The 22,307-nt window shown below is 40.8% G+C and overlaps 1 protein-coding gene across 1 annotated transcript in view; it reads left to right on the top strand.

The window, feature by feature from the left end:
* Positions 1-22,307, top strand: part of eva1aa (eva-1 homolog A, regulator of programmed cell death a) — a 74,080-nt gene that overhangs the window by 30,838 nt on the left and 20,935 nt on the right. Inside the window, exon 5 of the mRNA XM_088324843.1 lies at positions 9,285-9,428. Within this exon, the coding sequence (XP_088180969.1) occupies positions 9,285-9,428 (144 nt within the window). The remainder of the gene's footprint in view (positions 1-9,284; positions 9,429-22,307) is intronic.

Below are 22,307 nucleotides of genomic sequence, written 5' to 3'. Positions count from 1 at the left end.
GAGAGAGAGAGAGAGAGAGAGAGAGAGAGAGAGAGAGAGAGAGATACAGACAGACAGATAGATAGACAGATATAGAGATAGAGATATAGAGAGATATATAGATAGATTTTTTGTTTGAATGGAAAAACGTTTTTGGGGTGGCATCAAAGCAAAGAACACGTCTCTTTTCCCTGTGTTTTTTTTCTCCCGAAAGCAAAACATACCAGGCGTCACCGAACGTCTCGCTGTTTTTAATTGATGACTCCGACATGTCAGGACTCGAACGCATCGCGAGCACAAAGACCTTCACAGACGCTTGGCAGGCTTTAAGTCCTTTCGAGGGGGGCGGGAACGTCGCCCCATTTCACCCCACTTGTACATTTCAAGCCATTTCTTGACTGACACCGCCAATTTTAACAAATTTATGATCTTTTTTTTTAAGCAGTTATTTCCTCGCCGCGCTCCGGGATATATAAAACCCGGCGCATTATCCGGGCGGAACTGTCCTGGGAATGTAGATCGGATGTCCCGCCACGCTCTGAGACGGGATCGAGTTGCCACCAGGAATGTTTTTGTTTGCGTCCTCTATGCTCGTAATTTATCGTCTATAATTTTATAAAGCTTGAATTGAAACGGCAAAGGATCGTTATTCAAAAAGCACAATACGGAATGTGGACGATCCCTGCCGGGTGTGTGGCCTTTATGCGACACCGGGTTCAAAAGGCTAACGCTAGCGATGGCTACGTGAGCGGCAGGTGGTTTGTGTGTATGTACTATCTGGTTTCAAGCTAGCCATTAAATACAGTAGCGTAGCTGTGGCAGTAGCGTTGGCAGATGAACTCTACTGTTACCGAGCTACAAAGGGCAGATTAGAATGAGGGGAAAGCATTGTGAGCTGTCAAACGGCATTAGCATTGTGCGCAGTTACAATACACATGTGTGCTGTTGCAGACCGGCTTGTGGGATTCCCCGAGTCTTGTGTGGCTCCCGTGTCGCTCGTCTTGAGTCTCGACTGCTTATTAACTTGAGCAAATGGAACGGACCCCTTTTTCATGTTGTGCTGTTTCTAAGAGGTTGTGAAGACAAGACTTATTGTTGAAAAATATACATCAGGAAATATTTGGAATTATTGTACAGTAGTTCTGTCAAAGTTAAGTAAGGACCTAGAACAGGATCAGGACCCAAACGCGTGACGTTCTCACACAAGCCTTTTATTTGACGGGAAATGGGGAGTCATGCACGCTAGGCAGTGGTCTGGCGTGGAAAGACAGGAATCCAGAGACCGATGAGATCGATTCCAATTGATATCGGACAGACGGGGTTGATACCGGACAGGACGGGACATACAGGATAGATAATGAATCAAGATATCGAAAATAAACAGGACAAACTAGACAGGAACGAAACTGGAGAAAATAATAAACAGGACAAAAATGAAACCGATGTTAAACAGGAAAAAATAAACACGGAGCTCAAAATAGACAGAAAGCCAATCTGTTAACGAGCTGCAGCTGGCGGCACACGAGCGGGGCCAATTGGGCGCCATGGCACGATGACGGTTAAGGCTTTAACTTACGAGTTAACTAAGGAATGGAAGCTTTAAAGAAGGTTTAAAACATTATATTCCAGTACAGCAAATTTTAAATAATAATTTGTCAATTAGACCTCTGTTTTTGTAAACTTAACTGCTAGTTAAAATTTAAGAGTTAAATTATAAAGCTTTAACTCTGAGTTGAGATAATTATTCATATTTTGCTGCCGATTTAAATCTTGAACTAAGGCAGGCTTACATTTTTAAAACCTAGACGGAGATCAAACAGTCTTATTAACCTTAATTGGTCATTTAAAATAAGTGGTGTTCACCAGTTAAACTCGGTGTTAAAGCTTTGACTTGTAAACTTAAAAGCCGCTTCAAATCTTGGGTTAGAGCAAGTTTATGACTTTAAAGCTTAAACTATCTATCTATCTACCCTGGTCATATCCCTCGAGAGGGTTGACCGACAGCAAGACAAACACATGCAAAAAAGAAAATAAAAAAGGGAAAAAGTAGCAAAAAACACACACATAATTTTGTGGACCATGGCCAACCCAAATGCCCAAACACCCAAACAAGCTTTCGTCCCTCCAGATGAAACGGGACACGAGAAAGCTGCCGTGTCACTCGGGTCAAGGTGAGACACAACACAATCTTCAACAGCAGGACCAGACAGCTTTCACTGGTTTACCCCTCCCATATCATACAGGTGCCCTGCCCATCCCTTAGAACACGTCTAAACATCCCACTATCCTTTCACAAGCTTAAACTAAAACAAAGATTGAAATTTGTGCTGGAAGACAAGAAGAAAAATGTTGAAAATGTTTTGAATTAAATATTTACAATAAGTATATAATTGTGCTGTCATAGTTAAAGCGTTAACTTATGTGTTAACTAAAAATTCAAGTTTTGATCAGATATCAGAATTTTTAAACGTGAACTTTTTGATCAGACATTTAAAAATAACTGTTATTTAAATCAATTTAACTCATAGTTAAAGCTTTATCTTATGAGTGTCAGGACCAGAACGGAAACAGGACCCAATTGCTTAACGTTTACTACAAGTTTTATTGAAAGAAAGAGGAAGGGCTGCGCCCACGATCCGGTGTTCGCTGGAGGCGGAAAGCAAATCACTCTCGTACTCGGATTGTGATCCGAACACGAAAGTGGATCTTCCGTAGCGGGCGATGGCGGTTTCTGGGACGGAAAAACTGGTCGGTAACCGGGACTGAAAGAGCAACACATGGTCGGGGTCGGAAACGAGTCGTAAGCCAGAACGGGAGAGTGGACGTAGTCGGGGACAAAAGGGGTCGTAAGCCGGGACGGGGAAGCAGATGTAGTCAGGATCAAAACAGGTCTTTAGCCGCAGACAAACGGGACAGATGGGAGTCAGGGTCGAAAAAGGCTTGGCTAGTATACACGGAGATTTGCAGATGGATTGACAAAAAGAAAGTGACAGGACTGGGTTTAAATAGCAGGGAAGCCAATCTGTCAACGAGCCGCAGCTGGCGCCACACAGGCGGGGCCATTTGGGCGCCATGGCAACCGTGACAATGAGTTAACTTATAAATATTAAACTCTGAGTTAAGATAATAATATATATTGTGCGGCTTATTTAATTCTTGAAGTATAGCAGGTTTAAATGTTTCAAACCTCAACTGAGATCAACAATCTCATTAAATTGGTCATTTAAAATAAAATCGATCCATATCAGTGTTAAAGCTTTAACTTATAAACAGTAAAGCCAAGTTTATGACTTTGAAGCTTACACTGAAACAAGGAGAAAAATGTTGAAAAAAGAATTTACAATTATTAGCCTAGATGGTAAGGCGCCCGCTTTGAGACTGGGAGGTCGGTGGTTCGCGCCCCGGCCGAGTCATTCCTAAGACTTAAAAAGTGGTCGGCGGCGCCCTCTGTTGGCTGCGGCTGCATCGGCTCGCTACAACGGGTCAGGTGCAATCGACATTTCGTTCTGTGTACATTGTTACACAGAATGACAATACAAGGAAATTATTATTATTATTATTATTATTATTATTATACAGTTGTTCTGTCAAAGTTAAAGCTTTAACTCATGTGTTAACTAAGAATTAAAGTTTTAATCAGATTTAAAAGGCACAGCATTTTTAAATGTAAACTATTTAAGCAGACATTTAAATATAACTGTTATTTAAAATCAATTTAACTCATAGTTAAAGCTTTATCTTATGAGTTAACTTATAACTTGAGTTAAGATAATAATTTATATTGTGCGGCTTATTTAGTTCTTGAAATAAAGCAGGTTTAAATGTTTCAAACCTCAACTGAGATCAAAAAATCTCATTAACCTTAATTGGCCATTTCAAATAAAAGTTAAACTCAGTGTTAAAGCTTTTACTTATGAACTGTAAAGTTTATGACTTTAAAGCTTAAACCGAAACAAGGAGAAAAATTTTGAAAAAAGAATTTACAATTATTATACAGATGCGCTGTCAAAGTTAAAGCTTTAACTTATGTGTTAACTAAGAATTAAAGTTTTAATCAGATTTAAAACGCACAGCATTTTTAAATGTGAACTATTTAATCACACGTTTAAAAATAACTTATTTAAAATCAATGTATCTCATAGTTAAAGCTTTATCTTATGAGTTAATTTATAACTTATCAAACTCTCAGTTAAGATAATAATTTATATTGTGCCGCTTACTTAGCTCTTGAAATAAAGCAGGTTTAAATGTTTCAAACCTCAACTGAGATCAAAAAATCTCATTGACCTTAATTGGTTATTTCAAATAAAAGCGATCTTCATCAGTTAAACTCAGTGTTAAAGCTTTAACTTCTGAACTGTAAAGTTTATGACTTCAAAACTTAAACCAAACAAGGAGAAAAATGATTTACAATTAGTATTATACAGTTGTGCTGTCAAAGTTAAAGCTTTAACTTATGTTTAAACTAATAATTAACGCTTTAAGCAGATTCAAAACATTACATTCCAGCACAGCATTTTTAACTATTCATTTGTTAATTCGAATTTTTAAAATAACCGTTTTTTTTTAAATCAATTGAACTCATAGTTCAAGCTTTTATTTCTTTACTTTACGTGTACCAACGGTATCTGCAGGTTGTATCGACGCGTATTCTGTCTTTTTAAACTATTCTATATAATTACCTTGTATTATACACTACAATATCTTTTTTCCTCTATTCTTTTATTCTTTTAAATCTATTATATTATCATTATTGAGAGTTCGCGTGTCAAATGATTTCTTGTATATATCACGTTTATGGTTTATACTGGCTGAATAAATAAATACAATAAAATACATACAATACAATACTTAAGAGAAGGGATTGGTTTACAAAAAGCGGTATCGAACTTCCCTCCACGATATCAAATGATCACGTTCTCACCGATGACACAGTTTTCCGATATGAAGTCACGTCTTCTCCATTTTATTTTTCGTGCCCTCAAAATATTTCCCTATCGCCTTACACGTCAGTCGGCCAAACAAAGACCTGGAGTATCTAGAGATCCTCCTGGATCAAATGATAGGCCTCGCATGTGAGTCATGGGAGCCGAGGCGGAGATAAAATCGCTCGCCCTATTGTGTTTGCTACTGCTCCTTGGCAGAATATTCCGGGAAATCGTATTTTCCGATAGGTCAATTGAGGGAAATGGGTCCCGCCTTCCTGTTTGCGGTCCACTCGTGAGTTTTCTCGACAGTGAAGCTTTCTTGTAATTTACAAGCTAGTCCTTGTTGGTGGTGTGCGGTTCTTTGGGGGAGGTATGATGCCTCCCAAGGTGGTTAGGGGTAAAGGTCAGAGTTAACGGGTTATTCATGTCTGTTTGCATGTAAAATAGGACCCTTCTTTGGCGTCGTGAAAATGCGCCTCAGGGAAATCTACAAAATGGAGACTTGGGACTGTCCAGTTTGTGAGGCCCTTGTTCCTATAAATGTTTTTTGTAAGACACGCAAAATGGCCCCGCGTTTCCAGGCTGATAGAAAATTGGATTGGGCTGCTTGGAGTGGTCGGTGTACCGACTTTGGTCGCCGAGGGTCGTTAGAGACCCTAAGAGAGCAGACTACACCTAAGCAGATGCTTATGGATTTTGTCGGTACTTATTAGGAGTGCCATGACACAAAGCCTAGCTAAATACATCACAGAGGCCTAATGTACAAAATTGGTTCAGCCGTCTCTGTCATGATTACTGATGCGAGGCAACTGCCTCGGACTCTGATTGGCTCCCTGTCACTATTTAAACCCTCGTCTTTCTGTCACCTGTTGGCAGTCCGTCTGCGAAACTCAGTTTACGCTACGCAAGCTTTTTGACCCTGACTCACTCCTGTTTTGGCTCCCGTCTGTTTCCCGGCTTCGACCCATTTTCTGATCTCAACCACGTTTTTTGCTCTCCTGTCCCGGCTACTGACCTGTTTTTTCCGCTACCGACACCGCCATTGCTTGCCACGGAAATACCACTTTCGTTCAGACCAACCTGCTCCCCACGACCGGCAATCACCAGATCGTGTGTGCAATCCTTTCCCTTCTTCCCAATAAAACTGAGAGAAATGTACGCAAGTGGGTCCTGTCTCTGTTCTGGTCGTGACAGTCTCAGAGCCTACAGTGCCTTGAAAAAGTATTTGCCCCCTCCCTGATTACTGTGTCTATTGCATATAATCATTCACAAATATTTCTGAACATCACTCCAATTTAAATATCACATAAAGACAACCCATGTTTGAGATGTTGATTCCATTTGTTAAGGGAAAAAAATCCAAACCTATCTGGCCCCCTTGTTAAATCATTAAGTAACTACAGTTTTGGGAAAGCTGAGGTCAATACCAAAGGCAGCACCCACCACCTGTGTTGAATCACGAAATCACTTTAATTGAATCTGTTAGACAAAGTGAAGTAGACAAAATCTCAAGATCACAATTGACAGAAATTCCAGAAAGAATGAGAAAAAAAGTGATTGAGATCCATCAGTCCGGAAAAGGTCACAAATCTACTTCCAAGGCTGTAGGGCTCTAGCGAACCACTGTCAGAGACATTATCCACAAATGAAGAAAACTGGGAAAAGTGGCAAACTTTCCTAAAAGCCGTCGACCAACTGAGATTACTCTGAGTCTAACAACGGCTCATTCGCGAGGATACAAAAGAACCCTGAAAAACATACAAGAAACTGCAGGCCTCAGTTAAGCTTAGTGTTCATGACTCCACTATAAGAAAGACACGGACCAAAAATGGCATCCATCGGAGGGTTCCCGCGTGAAAACCACTGCCGTAACAAAGGAACACAAAAAGTCGTCTCACATTTACAGAATAGCATCATGATTATCCTCAAGACTTATGGAGAAACATTCTGTAGACTGATGTGTCCAAAAGTAAACGTTTTGTTACATCCGATGTAAAAATGGCACAGCAATTGACAAAAATAACATGACACCAATGGTAAAGCATGGCGGTGGTAGAGTGATGGTCTGGGGCTGCTTTGCTGCCTCAGGAAAAGAACAACATGCTGTGGTTGATGGAATAATAAAATCTTGTGTTTACCAGAAGATCCTAAAGGAGAAGGTCTGGCAAATAGTTTGTGCCCTTAAACTCAAGCACTCAACACACCAGTAAGTCCACCTCTGAACGGCTAAAAAACTAAACAAAATGAAGGTTCTGGAGTGGGCAAGTCAAAGTCCGGCTATAAATCCGATTGAGATGCTGCGGTGTGACCTCAAACAGGCAGTTTATGCATCTGCTTGTTTTTTCGCAAATGTTTATTGTTGTAATTTGATGGAAAATGCTTCGGATTTTCATTTTTAAACATAAAATTATTTTTATTATTAGGTTTCTATAATTTTATTGAGAGCATCTTTTTTAAACAGTTTTAGTTCGATGAAATTTTTTGGGTGGTTTTATTTTTTAGACATATTAATATTATTTTTTACATTATTTTTCTTTTATTTTCATTTGTTTAAGTTTTTAGGTTTTAGGTTATTGGTTCTATAATATTTTTTGGTTTATTTTGTTTTTGTGATATTTTGGGGGATCATGTATTTTCTAATAGTTTTAATTTGATGTATAAAGTTTGGTAGTTGAATTTCTACACATTTTACTATTACTTTTATTTATTCTTATTTTATTTATTTTTGGTCGCTTACACTGTTTTTATAGTTTGATTTTGATCAGACGTTATTTGTAGCTGAATTTCTATACCTATTAAAATATTTTTTTTATTTTTTTTAGCATATTCTATACAGTTTTGTTATGATCAAAAGTTTTACTTTACCACAAATATAGTATTTATTTTTTGTAGATTTATTTGAATCATATTAAATATTTGTGTTCACAATTATATATATATATATATATATATATATATATATATATATATATATATAAATTGAAATATATAAACAAACAAATTAGATAATTTCAAAGGAATCCCCAAAAATAACGACAAAAAACATTTTTTCTAGGTGTTCGTTAAAAATAGTTTGCTTAGAAAATGTACCGTAATTTCCTGACAGTAAGGTGCACCTGATTATAATTCGTACCCCCAAAATATCCTTTTGTGAGTTATTTGTTTCATATTTATAAGGCGCACCAGACTATAAGGCGCATGAAACTAAGTACAGCAAGAGTGAGGGTTGCATTAAAAAAAATTGAGAAAATAGAATCAAACATCAATTAGAGAACATAAATATTAAGAAATACACAACTAAATTAACTTGATTCATTCATAAATTGTTACGATCTATGACATCATTTTATTGTTATCATCCATTTCCAAACTTATTAAACAAGGCACACTGGATATTAAGGCACTGTCAGAGCCCGCACAGACAGAGGACCCAGACGCATATCGTTTTCACACAAGCTTTATTTCACGGGAATGGGGCAGTCATGCGCGTGAACACAAACTCTAGGGATTTGGCGATCGCTAAGCGGAAGAACTGAGACAGAGAAGTCAAAGGCAGAGGAGATCTAGGCCGGACAGAACAGATGGGATCGATACAGGAAACACGGGTAGATACCGGACGAGACAGACGGGATCGATACCGGATACTGGAGCAAGATACGGGACAGGAGGAGACAGACGGGATCGATACTGGATACTGAAGACTAGAGCAAGATACTGGACAGGATGAGACAGACGGGATTGATACCAGATACCAAAGACTGGAGCAAGATACCGGACAGGACGAGACCGACGGGATAGATACCGGATACTGGAGACTTTAACAAGAAGGACGAGACAGGCGGGATCGATATCAGATACTGGAGACTGGAGCAAGATACCGGACAGGAGGAGACAGACAGGATCGATATCGGATACTGGAGCAAGATACAGGGCAGGAGGAGACAGATGAGATCGATATTGGAGACTGGAGCAAGATACCGGACAGGAGGAGACAGACAGGATCGATACAGGAGACTGGAGCAAGATACCGGACAGGAGGAGACAGGCGGGATCGATACCGGATACTGGATACACGAGCAGGATACCGGACAGAGTCAAAACACAAGTCTTGCAAGTGCAGAGGTTCGTTGACGCTGACAAGGAGTGAATGAGAGCACTGAGTTTATATAGGAAGGAAGCCAATCAGGCAACGAGCCGCAGCTGGTGCCAAACGGGCGGGGCAAAGTGAGGGCAATTGGGCAACCGTGACAGGCGCACTTTAGAATGTTTAAGTGTGCCTTGTGTTACGGAAAATACGGTATTATAAGAAGTCTTAGGCTCCTTACACTAATCTCCGCAAACATGTTTATTAATTTTCGATTTTCTGTCTGGTTCCAGATTGCCATTCTTCCGTGGCCCTGGATGTGGTAACCACCCGCTGCCAGGCCAAGACCAGCTGCTTGGTTCGGGCCTCTGCAAGGGAATTTGGGGATCCCTGCTACTCCGGAACGAGAAAGTATCTCAGCGTCATTTACACTTGTGGTAAGTCAGGAGCTATGCTTTAAAGGCCACAAGAGGGCAGCGTTTGCACAAAGAAAGGCTGCACAGCTGCACTGCTGCAATTGAGTTGAAGGCTGTGATTCTTTATCCAATTTTGTGGCCTGCAGCCTCTCAAACATCATTGAAAGGCCATCCGGGTTTTATCTGGACGGACGCTTCAGCTGTGTTTGCCGAGTGTTTTTTGTCTGCCATGTGCGTCTGACCTTTCTTATCTGCCCGGTGATAACCCGTCACAAACTTGCCAAACGAGGGGCTGTTTGCCGAGGAAGGAAGCAGAATGGTAAATATTCGACAGAAAAAAAAAGCAGAGGGGGGGTTATGCGATAATATGATCATTGAACTTGAGGGATAGGTCGCCTCGAGGATATTTTATGTGTTAATTGCGAATTTCTAATAGCAAAATTATATCATTTCATCACAAAAAGTAGATACTGTATTTATTTGTGCATTACGCGCACTCGTGTATAACGCGGATCCCTAATTTTTTATTTTATTGATTATCGGTGTAAATGTTGTTTCAATTTTTCTCGGCTCAAATTAAACCTTGTAAGTGACAAGCGCCGTTGAATATGGGAATAACGCTGTTACTTAACAGAGTTTGTTGCATCACATCTTTTGGGATCATGTCACCATTTAAAAAAGCAACTACCATATGGTAAGATAGCGATTACGACTAGAGTATCTTCTCGTTCACCGAAAGAAAAGGCGAATTACGGTTGCAACCTATGCATGCGCAAAAATGTAGAAAATTCAAATGAGTGGCGCTCATGCGTATGACTAGTGATGTCTGCTATTAGTTTGGGTCATGACATTATAAAAATTCCTATATGTTCTTTGCTGAACTACCCCCCACAATGCCTTTCTCTGCATTTAATTCAGAGACTGTCATTAAAAACAAATAAGCGGTTAAAACAGGGAGATCTTCTAAGGGCACAACAATCCTTGCAAGTTGAAGATTTAAAATCTGTTTTTTTTTAATGCCCTGTCACGGTCTCCTTACCTCTCTGCCTCCACCCGCTACTCCATTCGACCAGCTCAAGTCATGTCACAAAACTATCTATCTATCTATCTATCTATACAGGGGTCTACTGTAAAGGGTTTTACAATGGTACTTGTCTGGTAACCTTTTCTGGGTAAAGACCAAATCCGGCTAATTGTCTATCAGTATACAGTATTTCACAGTCTTGATGACCTTAAACAGGACAGAGATAATGGGTGAACTTACTCGTTTTCGGTTTGAGCAGGATTCTGTGCCTTTTACCAGATGCAATTGATTGAAGACTTTCAACTTCAGTTCACCCATGTAAGGGTTGACACTTTTGAACGATTCAGCGCTGCAAAATATAATTTGGGACTGATTTAGACTGCAGAACTCAAAAAGTTGGACTTTTTACAATTTTGGGGCTTTTTATTTAGACGGTTCCCAAATGCGGTCAAAGAAGAGAAACTATTTTGTTTTCAGTCTCGCCTATTATGTTTAGTTATGACGGACCATAAATTTAGTTTGGAAAGCGTGGAACTGAAGGGGAAAGCCATCCTGGAAGCAACAGAGGCCTTGTTTGGAGTTTTCCCGAGCTGAGGAAAAAAAATTGAGGTTCACGAAAACCTGACTCGGCACAAAACGCACACGACCTGGTGTGACCTGGTGTGTTTTGCGTTAAGGCTCGGGATCGCTTTTTATGTTTTCCGATACCCTTCCACAGGATTCAGATTGTTGAAAACCTTGAAAGTGCTTGAATTTTAATGTCGTCTTTTCAAAGTTTGAAAAGGGCTTGTAAGCGCTTGAAATTGTTGCCATGTTTTACAACAAGTTTAAAAATGACGTCGACACTGCTTTCTGGTGGCGTTGCTTTGTCATTGCATTTCTTCTTCCTCAAGGGTAACTGCAGCTGGCATTAGTTTTTAAGGCAAGGTCCAATGAAGCATCATCGCCCCCTATAGGACATGCGCAAGAGTACAGGTGCATGCTACACCTCAACACAGCGCTATGAAATGTGTATTCGTGTAAGGATTACTAATCAATTGTGGACATTTATTATGGGCCATGAAAAATAAAGGTTGCGTTACCCAGTGTTTTTGGTAATGGGAAGAACTTCCTGCAACTGATAATGTCATTTTTACCCAACGCCTTGATGGAAAGAGATTTATCTCAACAAATATATATTTGCGATGACCTAAAATAGCTTCGTGCTTCCGGACTCTCCCGGGCGTTATAAGGTCGTGCATTTGCCTATCATTTTTCAAAGTAGATGCACAGAAAACACAAGAAAATTGGAGAAGTGGTTTGGAATCAAGCCAAAACCTCAGCCCCAGAAGAAAGATTCAAAAGAAGTTAACATAATTTATGACGCTACGAAACGTAAAGGTACATTAAAAGCATCGTAGAAAGAGGAGTTCACGTGGCTTGTAGCAGACGACGCAACGCAAACATTGCATGAAGGAAGATGAGTCAATACAGGTACATACTGATGGCAGATGGAAAACAGCATTGTCATATACATGCAATTATTGTTATAAGTAGATATATAATAAACTTAATTTTAAAATCTTGTTCTGTTATATATTCGGATTATCAATCCTTAATACTTTACAACAACGTTTTTTTTTACGATTAGTCGTCTTATTGTGTTTCAAGTTGTGAAAAATGGGGCTGGCAACTTTAAGGCTGGGCAGGCAACTTTTCAGAGTTGTCTGCCCTGGTGTCCTGTAACTTTTTGTCGTGACTCCGACACACACGATTACAATTTTGAAATTGGCTTGAAAAAAAGGTGTACGAACCCTGTAAAGGGGTAAGGAACCCTAAACAGCTTGGAAGCAACAGAAGGCTTGTTGTATTTTTACTGAGTCGAAAAAAACGAGGTTCAGGAAAACCTGACTCGGCACAAAACATTCGCAGTTGTGAGAAAACACACGACCTGGTGTGTTTTGCGTTAAAGCTCAGAATGGGTTTTGATGTCTGCCGATACCCTTACAAGGCGTTTTGTGGGTAACACACGCCAATAAAGTCTTGCAGCTTTTGGCAAAGTTTGAGGCGGAAAGCAGCGGGCGCGGAAAGGGTTGCCATGACGATCTGCTGATGCCGGGGGGCACGCCGGGATTGTGCTTTGCCAGCCAGTTAGGTCATCTGGTTGGCTGCCAATCGGGCTCTACAGTGTGCTGCGGTGCTCTAATCGCGCTCAAGCTTTGAGGCCTTTTTGTTCGGGGAACATTTTTCTTTTTAATCTGATTCAAATGAAAGTGAATTTGGCACAAACTCCATGCGTTATATTGCCTCTTATGATTTTTGCGTCCACGGTCTGTTGATGTCATTACCAGAATGTTTTTTTTTTGAGACCCATTACATGAATGTTTTACGTTATAACTGTTATTGTGAATGTTATACTTCGTACTTTTCAGCCTCAATGAAAACTATTCTGCGATGTGTTATCTCCGATCGCATATTGCTGCAGGCGGGGACCGGCAGGAATCCTTTTTGTCGTACCTGAAGGCTTTTCTTCTACCTTTATTTCCGCCTAAAAAGAACTGCACTCGTGCTGGCGTGATCTGTTATCACCAATTGCATATTGCTGCAAGCAGGTTCTGACAGCGCACTTTTGTTTTGCAGTTACTCTATTTCCACCTGAAACGAATTGCACTTGAGCCGCCGCGATCCATTATCTCCAATCCAATTTATCTGTGAGTGAGGACAAGCTGAAGAAACTAGTCAGGAGGCGTGCCATTCTAAAACACATAGTTGTGGCCACAATCCATCATTCCACGTCAACTTGGGATGACAGGTGCAACACTGCGGCCTAGTGGCTAGTGCGTGTGCGTCACAGTTTTGAGGTCATGAGATCGACCCGCCTGTGTGGAGTTTGCATGTTCTCCCTGAGCTTGCGTGGGTTTCCTCCGGGAACTCCGGTTTCCTCCCACATTCAAAAACATGCATGTTTGGTTGATTGGCCGGTCCAAATTGTCCCTTGAATGAGCGAGCGAATTGTCTGTCCCTGTGTGCCCTGCAACCAGTTCAGGGTGTCCCCTGCCCACTGCCCGAAGATGGCTGGGATGGGCTCCAGCACCCCCGCGACCCTGCTCAGGTTAAGCGGTGCAGATAATGGATGGATGGATGGATAGGGGAAGACAGAGCACATTTTTGTTTTTCTGTTTGGGCCGCTAAAGAGTGCCGTTGTACACTACCAAAACTGAACTGCACTGTTTTAGCTGTGATCCATTATCTAACGTCAACTATTGCTTGGAGTGCGTGCCGAGAGAGCAAATATGTGTTATTTGGCCTAGAATTAACAGAACTCGTTAACGGGGGCCATTACTTATTCCTTGTCAACCATTGCTGAGAGCGGGAGCCAAAGAGTCCATTTACGTCATGCATGGCTGCTCTTTTTTCAGTTGTTTCTGCCTTAAATGGGAACCACCCGCGTTTTAATTTTTTGGGGCTAAAATGAAAAGCATGCATGCCTCCGTGATCCATTATACCTGTTCAACTATTGCTGGGAGCAAGCACTGGCGGAATGCATAATAGAATTAGAGGGGTATCTACTTTGCGGACATACACTATAGAGCTTCTGGTCGCCATTAAGTAGGATGAACAAGGGTTTGAAGTATGTTTTATTGTTCTAAGCCTGAATCACAGCAATTCATTTGTAGAAAAACTACAGATAATCATATAATTGTAACTATGATTCCAAAAGGCTTTCTCCGTTCTTGTACAACATCGGGCATGTTTGATGGTAAGGTGGGGGTAGGGTGTGAGTGGGGCTGGGTTGAAGTCGGTTTGGGGGGGTGGATTTTGGGGCAGCATAATTTTTTTCAGACTGCGACTGGTTTCAGTTTTCTTCATGCCGATAGAAAGAGGGAATGAGGCAGAAAAAGGAGTTTTTGTGAAGAAACCGTGGGGCATTTTCTAAGTACTTTAAACCAAAAATGTCATAAAAGTGTGGTGATTATTTGTAAAAAGACACTTTACATGCAAAACAATCAATCTGCATGAGACCAAAGCTGCACAATACGGCTACAACATTGGAGCCTTTTGAAAGCCGACCGCATTCCCGATTTCATTTGAATGAAATCCGCGGGTAATTTCCTGGAGCTGCCTTTCTTTTACACACAAACACAAATCCCCTCCGTTATATTATCGCTCCCCCTTTCCACAACCCGAATTGTGTTTTGCGTAGGTGAACACTACTAAATGTCCAGCCTCTCTCTCTCACTCTCTCTCACACAAACTCCCTCCCTCCCTTTCTCGTTCTCCACCTCTCTGGCGCTGTCACATTCCTCTTGTCTAAAGCCCGCTCCAACTCAAAAACGGTAAGGACGGCGGCAACCGGGAGCAAAAAATGAAAGGGCTGCTTTTTCCCTTTCCACAAGGGATGAGAACTACAAGGAGCATTTTTCATCCCTGAAACCTACCATAGCTGGCTTGAAAGCTCAATTTTCCTTTTTTGGTCTCTGCCGGGACGCACGCTGGACAACTCACGTGAGCGCTTGTTTGCAAAGTCTGGGACGCCGGGGGTGTTTCCCTCGGATGATGTTCGAGTAAGTTTCTGGTATCTTCTGGGGGCTTTAGCCAGTTTGAGGTGTTTTTGCGTGCTAATTGTGTGTGTTGTTGGATTTTAATGAGGCTAGCATGCAAACAATCACACAAGAAGGTAGTAATAAGTAACTATGAAAAAGTACAGGAATAAGTAATGTGAGAATTCCAAAAGGTTCAAAAATTATTTCATACCACAGTTTATATTAACATTTGAGAGAAGTCTGTTGAGGTGGCACAGGTATTTGGTCCCTGGGGAGGTGTTCCAGGCATGTCCCCACAGCAAAAGGCCCTGAGGACAAACCAGGATGTGCTAGCGAGACTATGTCTCTTGTCTATATGTTATATATTTCCATTAAAAGTAGCCTTTAGAAGGGCATCTGGTTCCAGAAAAGGTGCGCAGTGGCAGAAGGCCCCTAAAAAGACCCAGGATCAGTTAAAAGGACTATGTTTCTAGGCTCTATGTTTTGATATTATATTTTCAAATAAGACAAGCCTGTTGAGGTGGCTCGGGTATCTGGCTCCTAGAAGGTGTTTCAGGCAGTACCTAAGGCAAGTAGACCCGAGGATGACCCAGGATACGTTAGAGAGACTATGTCTCTCAGCTATGTATCATATATATTACATACAATGTAGTCGCATTGAAAGGAGCCTGTTGAGGTGGCTCAGACATCTAGTCCTCGGAGGGGTTCCGGTCATATCTAATTGACAGAAGGCCCCGAGGAGGACCCAGGATCTGTTAGAGAGACTATGTTTCATGGCTATGTCTCATATATTTTATATGTTCGCATTTAGAGGACCCTTTTAAGGTGGCTCGGCCATCTGGCCCCTCGGGAGGTATTCCAGGGATGTCCCACCAGCAGGAGGCCTAAGGGACAACCGGGAATATGTTAGAGAATCTATGTATCTACGCTATATATCATATCCATTATATGTTTGCAGTGAGAGGAGACTGTTGAGGTGGAATAGGTATCTGGTACCTGGGGAGCTGTTCCGGTCATATCTCATTGGCAGAAGGCCCCAAGGATGACCAAGGATCTGTGAGAGAGACTACTTCTCTCGGCTATATCTCATATATTTTATATATTTGCATTGAGAGAACCCTGTTGACCTCAATTGAGCATTTGGGCCTGGGGAAGGTCACACAGGCAGGAAGCCCCCAGAATGACCCAGCATATTGTATAATTAGTGTTTTCGGGACTATTTCTTTAGCCCGGCCTTTGATTGCCTTGAAGTGGTTGTGGATGTCCCCATGCTAACATTAGCTAATAAGCACATTAAAGGTAGTTTATCTTGCTGCCATGCTCTGAATTGTCGGTTTGTCTTGGCAGTACTTTCGCAGTAGATAAAGAAGACATAGCCTAGCTTGAACTAATGATAACATAAATGTTATCTATTTTAAAAATGGCTGCCTCTCGTTTCGGTAGAACATGTGTAATTAAAAAAAATAATACACACATGAACAGCATTTTTCAGAAAATAATAATTAAATAAGTTTACAAAACCCTGTTACAGGATGTAAACAAGAGGAGATCCCCAATCAAAATTTAACCCTAGCTAAAGTTACCATTAGCACATGTGTGTAAACAACATTGGCTTACCCAGCCTTATATTAAAGGTGAAAGCACTTTACACAACTTAAACTGTGTTTTTCCAAAACAACCCCAAGTGAAAAAAAGCACGTCATCCCTCGTAAAAAGCTCACGGAAAACTAAAAAAAGGGTAACGCTGTGTTTTTTGTCAACACATGGCTGTCCTTTAGCACCGCCTCTACGCCCTACTGCAATCGCTTTTTCCTCCCAAACCACACGAGACACTTTGTTAACAATTTCTCAATTAGCCTGCGGTCGGAGTTACGAGAAGGAGTAAACAAGGTTTGATGAACTGGATGTTCACGTGTTTATTGTTTCGGATGAGTTCTCGTGAGATGGATGGCATTAAGGACTGTTTTTCCGTCTCTGCTGTCCATTAAGACCTGGGATCTATTACAATAGCACGGTCGTTAGATAAGGACGGCCGAGTCGTAAAAAAAAAAAAATGTATGCGATGAAAGCCAGTCTTTTATTTTAACTGTGGGTTATATTCAAGAATTCTTGGTCCGTTTTACAGAAAGTTTGGATATATTTTCGTTTGACCTTTTCTACCCCTTTCTTGCATCACTCAATTTCTCATAGTTTGTTACATCAAGTCAAAAAAAGTCAAGTCAAATTTATTTATATAGCCCTTAATCACAAAAATGTCTCAAAGGACTGCACAGGATTACATCATCATCATCCTGTCGCTGCCCTTTCCTTCTTCGTCATCAATTCGCTTTATTTACTCTCTTGAGTCACGGTAGTACTAAAGCCCCGCTGAAGCTGTGTCTGTTCCAACCATCTTTTTTTTATTGGATTCCTCTAAAAAGTGGTCTCGTGTTTCCAGTTTTATGTGTTTTGAACCTGGGCGTGCATTCATGGGAGTCTTTCTTGGTGTTTTGTTTTTGTCTAAAAATACACAGTGCTGGAATTATTGGTTAAGGGAGAAGGGGGTCGGCTGATAGCCAAAGCAGATGGACTTGAATACCCAAAAACGTGCTGGAGGTGGAAGGATTTTCTCATATATATCCAATAATCTGTATCAGATTCGGATTAGAGGCAAGAAAAAATATTACCAGTTCTTAAACTATAATTCAGTTAGGTCTATATCTGTCAAAGTTCCATTTAACTCTTGCTTTCAGTGTACATTTTTGATTTAGCATGAGGATAGCATGCAAACAATGACAGAAGGGTGGGGAATGAGTAAATGTACCGCAACATTTAATATTTGAAAGACTCCAAAACAGTGTCTGTATTAACTATAACCTCTCAAACATTTATAGGTTTTCATATTTTAATGATAGCATGCAAACAATGACACAAGGGGGAAAAATAATGAACTGAACCATCACATTTACAATTTTGTTGTCAGGACCAGAACAGAAACAGGATCCACTTGCGTGACGTTTACCACAAGTGTTATTGAAGGAAAGAGGAAGGGCTGCGACCGTTCGCTGAAGGCGGGAAGAAAATCGCTCTCGTACTTGGATTGTGATCTGAACACGGAAGTGGATCTACGGTAGCGAGCGATGTCGGTGTCAGGGACGGAAAACCGGTCGATTGCCGTGACAGGAGAGCAAGACGTGGTCGGGGTCGGAAACGAATCGTAAGCCAGAACGGGAGAGTAGACGTAGTCGGGAACAAAAAGGGGTCGTATGTCGGGACGGGAGAGAAGACGTGGTCGGGATTGAAACGGGTCGTAGCCGGAGACAAACGGGAGCAAAAACGGGACAGGCGGGAGTCAGGGGTCAAAAAAGGCTTGCCTTGAAAAACAGAGGTTCGCAGACGGACTGACAACAGGGGATTGACAGGACTGAGTTCAAATACTGACAGGGAGCCAATCAGAACCAACGGCAGTTGGCGCCAAATGAGCAGGCACAGGTAATTCACATCAGTAATCATGGAATTTGTGGCCCCAAAACAGTCTTAACTTTCACTAAAATGACCCAAACATTGATAAGTTTCCATATTTTAACGATAGCGTGCAAACAATGACAGACAGGGGAGCAATAAGTAACTGAACCATCACATTCGATATTTTGCGGCCCCTATTTGGCAGCAGTAACTACAACCACACGACGTGTGTGTTTCATAGTAGGCAGGGCAGCCTTCATCAGTGATTGGGCACACAATTGGTTTTTAATTGCTCTTTGATTCCGTTACTAATACCTCCCCAATCTGTCATTGTTTGTGTGTTAACCTCAAATAAGTATAAAAAAAATAAATGTTTGAGGTTTTAATTAAAGCAGGCACTGTTTTCAGGGACACAAACTAGTAAAAGTGATGGTTGGGTTACTATTTCCTCCCCCTTCTGTCATTTTTTGCATGCTATCCTCATTAAAAGAGTTAAAGCAGTCAATCTTTGATCTTCAAAGAAAAAAACAGTAAAATTGTCGTTAATTTGTTGAATTTTCTGTCCTTTGTGGAGTTTATTCTTAACAGGAATGAGTTTTCCCTTTGAAAAAGTAAAGTACTGGACTTGATTGCAGGGTTGTTTGAAACACATCCACGTGAAGTATGTGAAACGCACGTGCACACGTTGTGGTTATGCTGACATATAGAATTCTCATTTCCCATGTAATTGATAGGTATTCTTTATCGTCCATTTGGTTTTATGTAAAAGAGATACAGTGAGTTGAAAGCAAGTTTTGGGTTGGATCACTGAAGCTCCCATAAGAGGTGGATCTATAAAAATTTCAAACGCAATGTTGAAAGATGAAAGGCTACCATTTGAAGAAATATCAAAGCTGCAATTTGAGTTTCTATTTTTTGGAAGTCAACTGTTAACTGTATTTCAGGTAGACAAATTTGACGCACGAATATTTTCCAGGGCCGTGAGAATGATATGTGGCAGATGTTGGACTTTTTCTGTATGTGGAAATGTAACCAACGATAAGTCAATTTGAGGTTACTCTTTTAAACAGTTCTACCAGACTGTTTGGCTTCATGCGAATCAGTGGCAAAATTTGTGGTCTAAGGCAAATAAATCTATCGAAACTGTCCATTCTTAACTGCATGGTTCAGTGAGCACTTTTGAGAATGCATGGAACCCATCATGCATTTCGAGCAGTGCTTAAAAAAATTGACACGATCTTTTACTTTGCTTTCATTATGAGTTTTTAAAACCAAATCGATGAAATGGTCCATTCATAAATTAACATAAATTCAAATATATTGCCGGGGTAAAGGATCGGGACTCTATATCGCTACTTGAGTCAAGTGATGTTTATTTGTGACCCCCTTAATCACAAGGAGTCTCAAAGGGCTGCACAGACCACAGATTATTGCAAACTACAGACTATTAGCACACCATCTTGTGATCTAAGACCAATATGAGGGCAAGGGAAAACTCAAAAACCTCCGTCAAGTCATGTTTATTTGTGACGCCCTTAATCACAAGGAGTCTCAAAGGGCTGCACAGACCAGAGATTATTGGAAACTACAGAATATTAGCACACCATCTTGTGATCTAAGACCTATATGAGGGCAAGGGGAAACTCAAAAACCTCCGTCAAGTCAAGTCATGTTTATTTGTGACGCCCTTAATCACAAGGAGTCTCAAAAGGCTGCACAGACCAGACTATTGCAAACTACAGACTATTATTACACCATCCCCTGATCTTAAACCTACTGAAGGGCAAGCAAAAGCTTAAAAACCTCATTTAAGTCAAGTCATGTTTATTTGTGACCCCCTTAATCACAAGGAGTCTCAAAGGGCTGCACAGACCAGAGATTATTGGAAACTACAGAATATTAGCACACCATCTTGTGATCTAAGACCTATATGAGGGCAAGGGAAAACTCAAAAACCTCCGTCAAGTCAAGTCATGTTTATTTGTGACGCCCTTAATCACAAGGAGTCTCAAAAGGCTGCACAGACCAGACTATTGCAAACTACAGACTATTATTACACCATCCCCTGATCTTAAACCTACTGAAGGGCAAGCAAAAGCTTAAAAACCTCATTTAAGTCAAGTCATGTTTATTTGTGACCCCCTTAATCACAAGGAGTCTCAAAGGGCTGCACAGACCACATATTATTGCAAAACACAGACTATGCTGTGTGCCCATTGTTTTTTTCCCCGGCTGGATATGTGTTTGTCATCATTGACGTTTTTCGTTGTAGGTTCTCAGGTAGCCAGGCTGCTTACTGTGTTGTGTTTTCCTTGGTGCTACCACTTACAAAATAAAGTAAAAATGCGCTGCACTGTATTTGAAGGTGCAGTGTTTAATATGTAGCGAAACACGTAGTACAGGAAATTTATGGCAGCTACCGCTGTTTGGTATTGTTTCACTTGCAATAGACCCTAAATGCACAGGAGACTGTCCAGGTAAAATAAATCTGAAGAGGGCACAAAGGTTTACACACCCCTTCTATAAACAATTACTTAAAAATAAAAGCAACCAATTCATATTTTTACAACCCATTCTAGCCTTTGGGTCAAAAATAATGAGCACATTTGTGCACGCATAGAATTGATTGTGCATTTTCTCCACTGTTTCCTCCTCAAGCCACTCATGTTATGACTTGCGGCTAGCTGCTTCTGACATTGTTAGCTGCTCCTGCTTTATCCTTAAGTGTGACTTTCCTTCCACAGCCAAGCCCTGCATATGATCTTATACTTTTTTTTCCCTTTGTTTCCTTCTCAAACCACTCATGTTAACCCCTTGGCTGCAGATAATTGATGAACTTCCTCGGTTTAGTTTTGAGCGGAATTTGGTGCAATTTACCAACAAATTTAGTGCTTAAAAAGGGATATGCTATATTACTTTGCTTAAATTCGGAGTGTTTCAATACTAATTTGATGAAACAGACTATTAAAAATGTACATAAGTTGAAATATATTGCCACGGTAATGGATGAAAACTATCAATACCAAAAATAAAATTAAAAATTAATCATTTTTTCTGGCCCTTCTATCAAATTTTAGAACCCATTGTGGCCCATGAAACAAAAAAATGATCACATGCATAGAGCCCATCACGTATTTTGAGCATAACAAAAAGGGACAGGATATATAACTTTGCTCAATTCTGAGTGTTTCAAAACCAAATTGATTTTACCACCAAATTTAGACCCCATTATTGCCCATAGGTCAAAAGATCTGTCCACCTCTGGTTCAAGGGCCACAAGAAGGGCGTTTGTGCTCTTATTCCGGAGCAGACCACCTAGGAATGACTCTACTCAAGTTTATATCGATGTTTGCAGAGTTCAGGGTGAAAGGTTATCTCCCATCAGACGCAGGCTAGCCTGGGCTGTTGGACAACGTAAGATTGCTTTGGAGGAAGTCGTATTTAACTCCGACTCAAGGGTCAACATATGGACATTGATGTCAATGGCAATGAATGGAATAATAGGCTGGCCTACACAATGCCAAGTAAGTCCATTAAATCGCAGTATTTTCACTTACTCTTGTTGCTTCTGTACAGTAGCCTTTAAAAGGTTGCTTGCTTAGTCACTTGAGACTGGGAAGTCTCCCATGGACCTCTGTCACTGTGATCTTTGGCCAGAAGCCTCTGATCTGGTTCTGTTCGTCCTCCTTCCAGCTGAGGATGAAAAGATGAGAAAGGGAGTCACTTTCGCTTGCCATCTATGGCATGCGGCTTTTTTTTTTTTACCGCCACAGCAGGCCATCTGTTTCCTGCTTGCAATTTGATACGCGCTAGGTTATTGCTGTTCGTGAGGTGTGCATTGAAGATTGCCCAGTTGCTGGTATTCTCAACTAGTAAGTTTTGTATGTTGAGGGATGTGTGTGGAGTATC

This window comes from Urocampus carinirostris, chromosome 20 (assembly GCF_059441175.1).
Source record: "Urocampus carinirostris isolate Australia breed hairy pipefish chromosome 20, RoL_Ucar_1.0, whole genome shotgun sequence".
NCBI lineage: Eukaryota > Metazoa > Chordata > Actinopteri > Syngnathiformes > Syngnathidae > Urocampus > Urocampus carinirostris.
The sequence above is the reverse complement of the archived record's forward strand: the minus strand, read 5'-3'. Positions and strand labels throughout refer to the sequence as shown.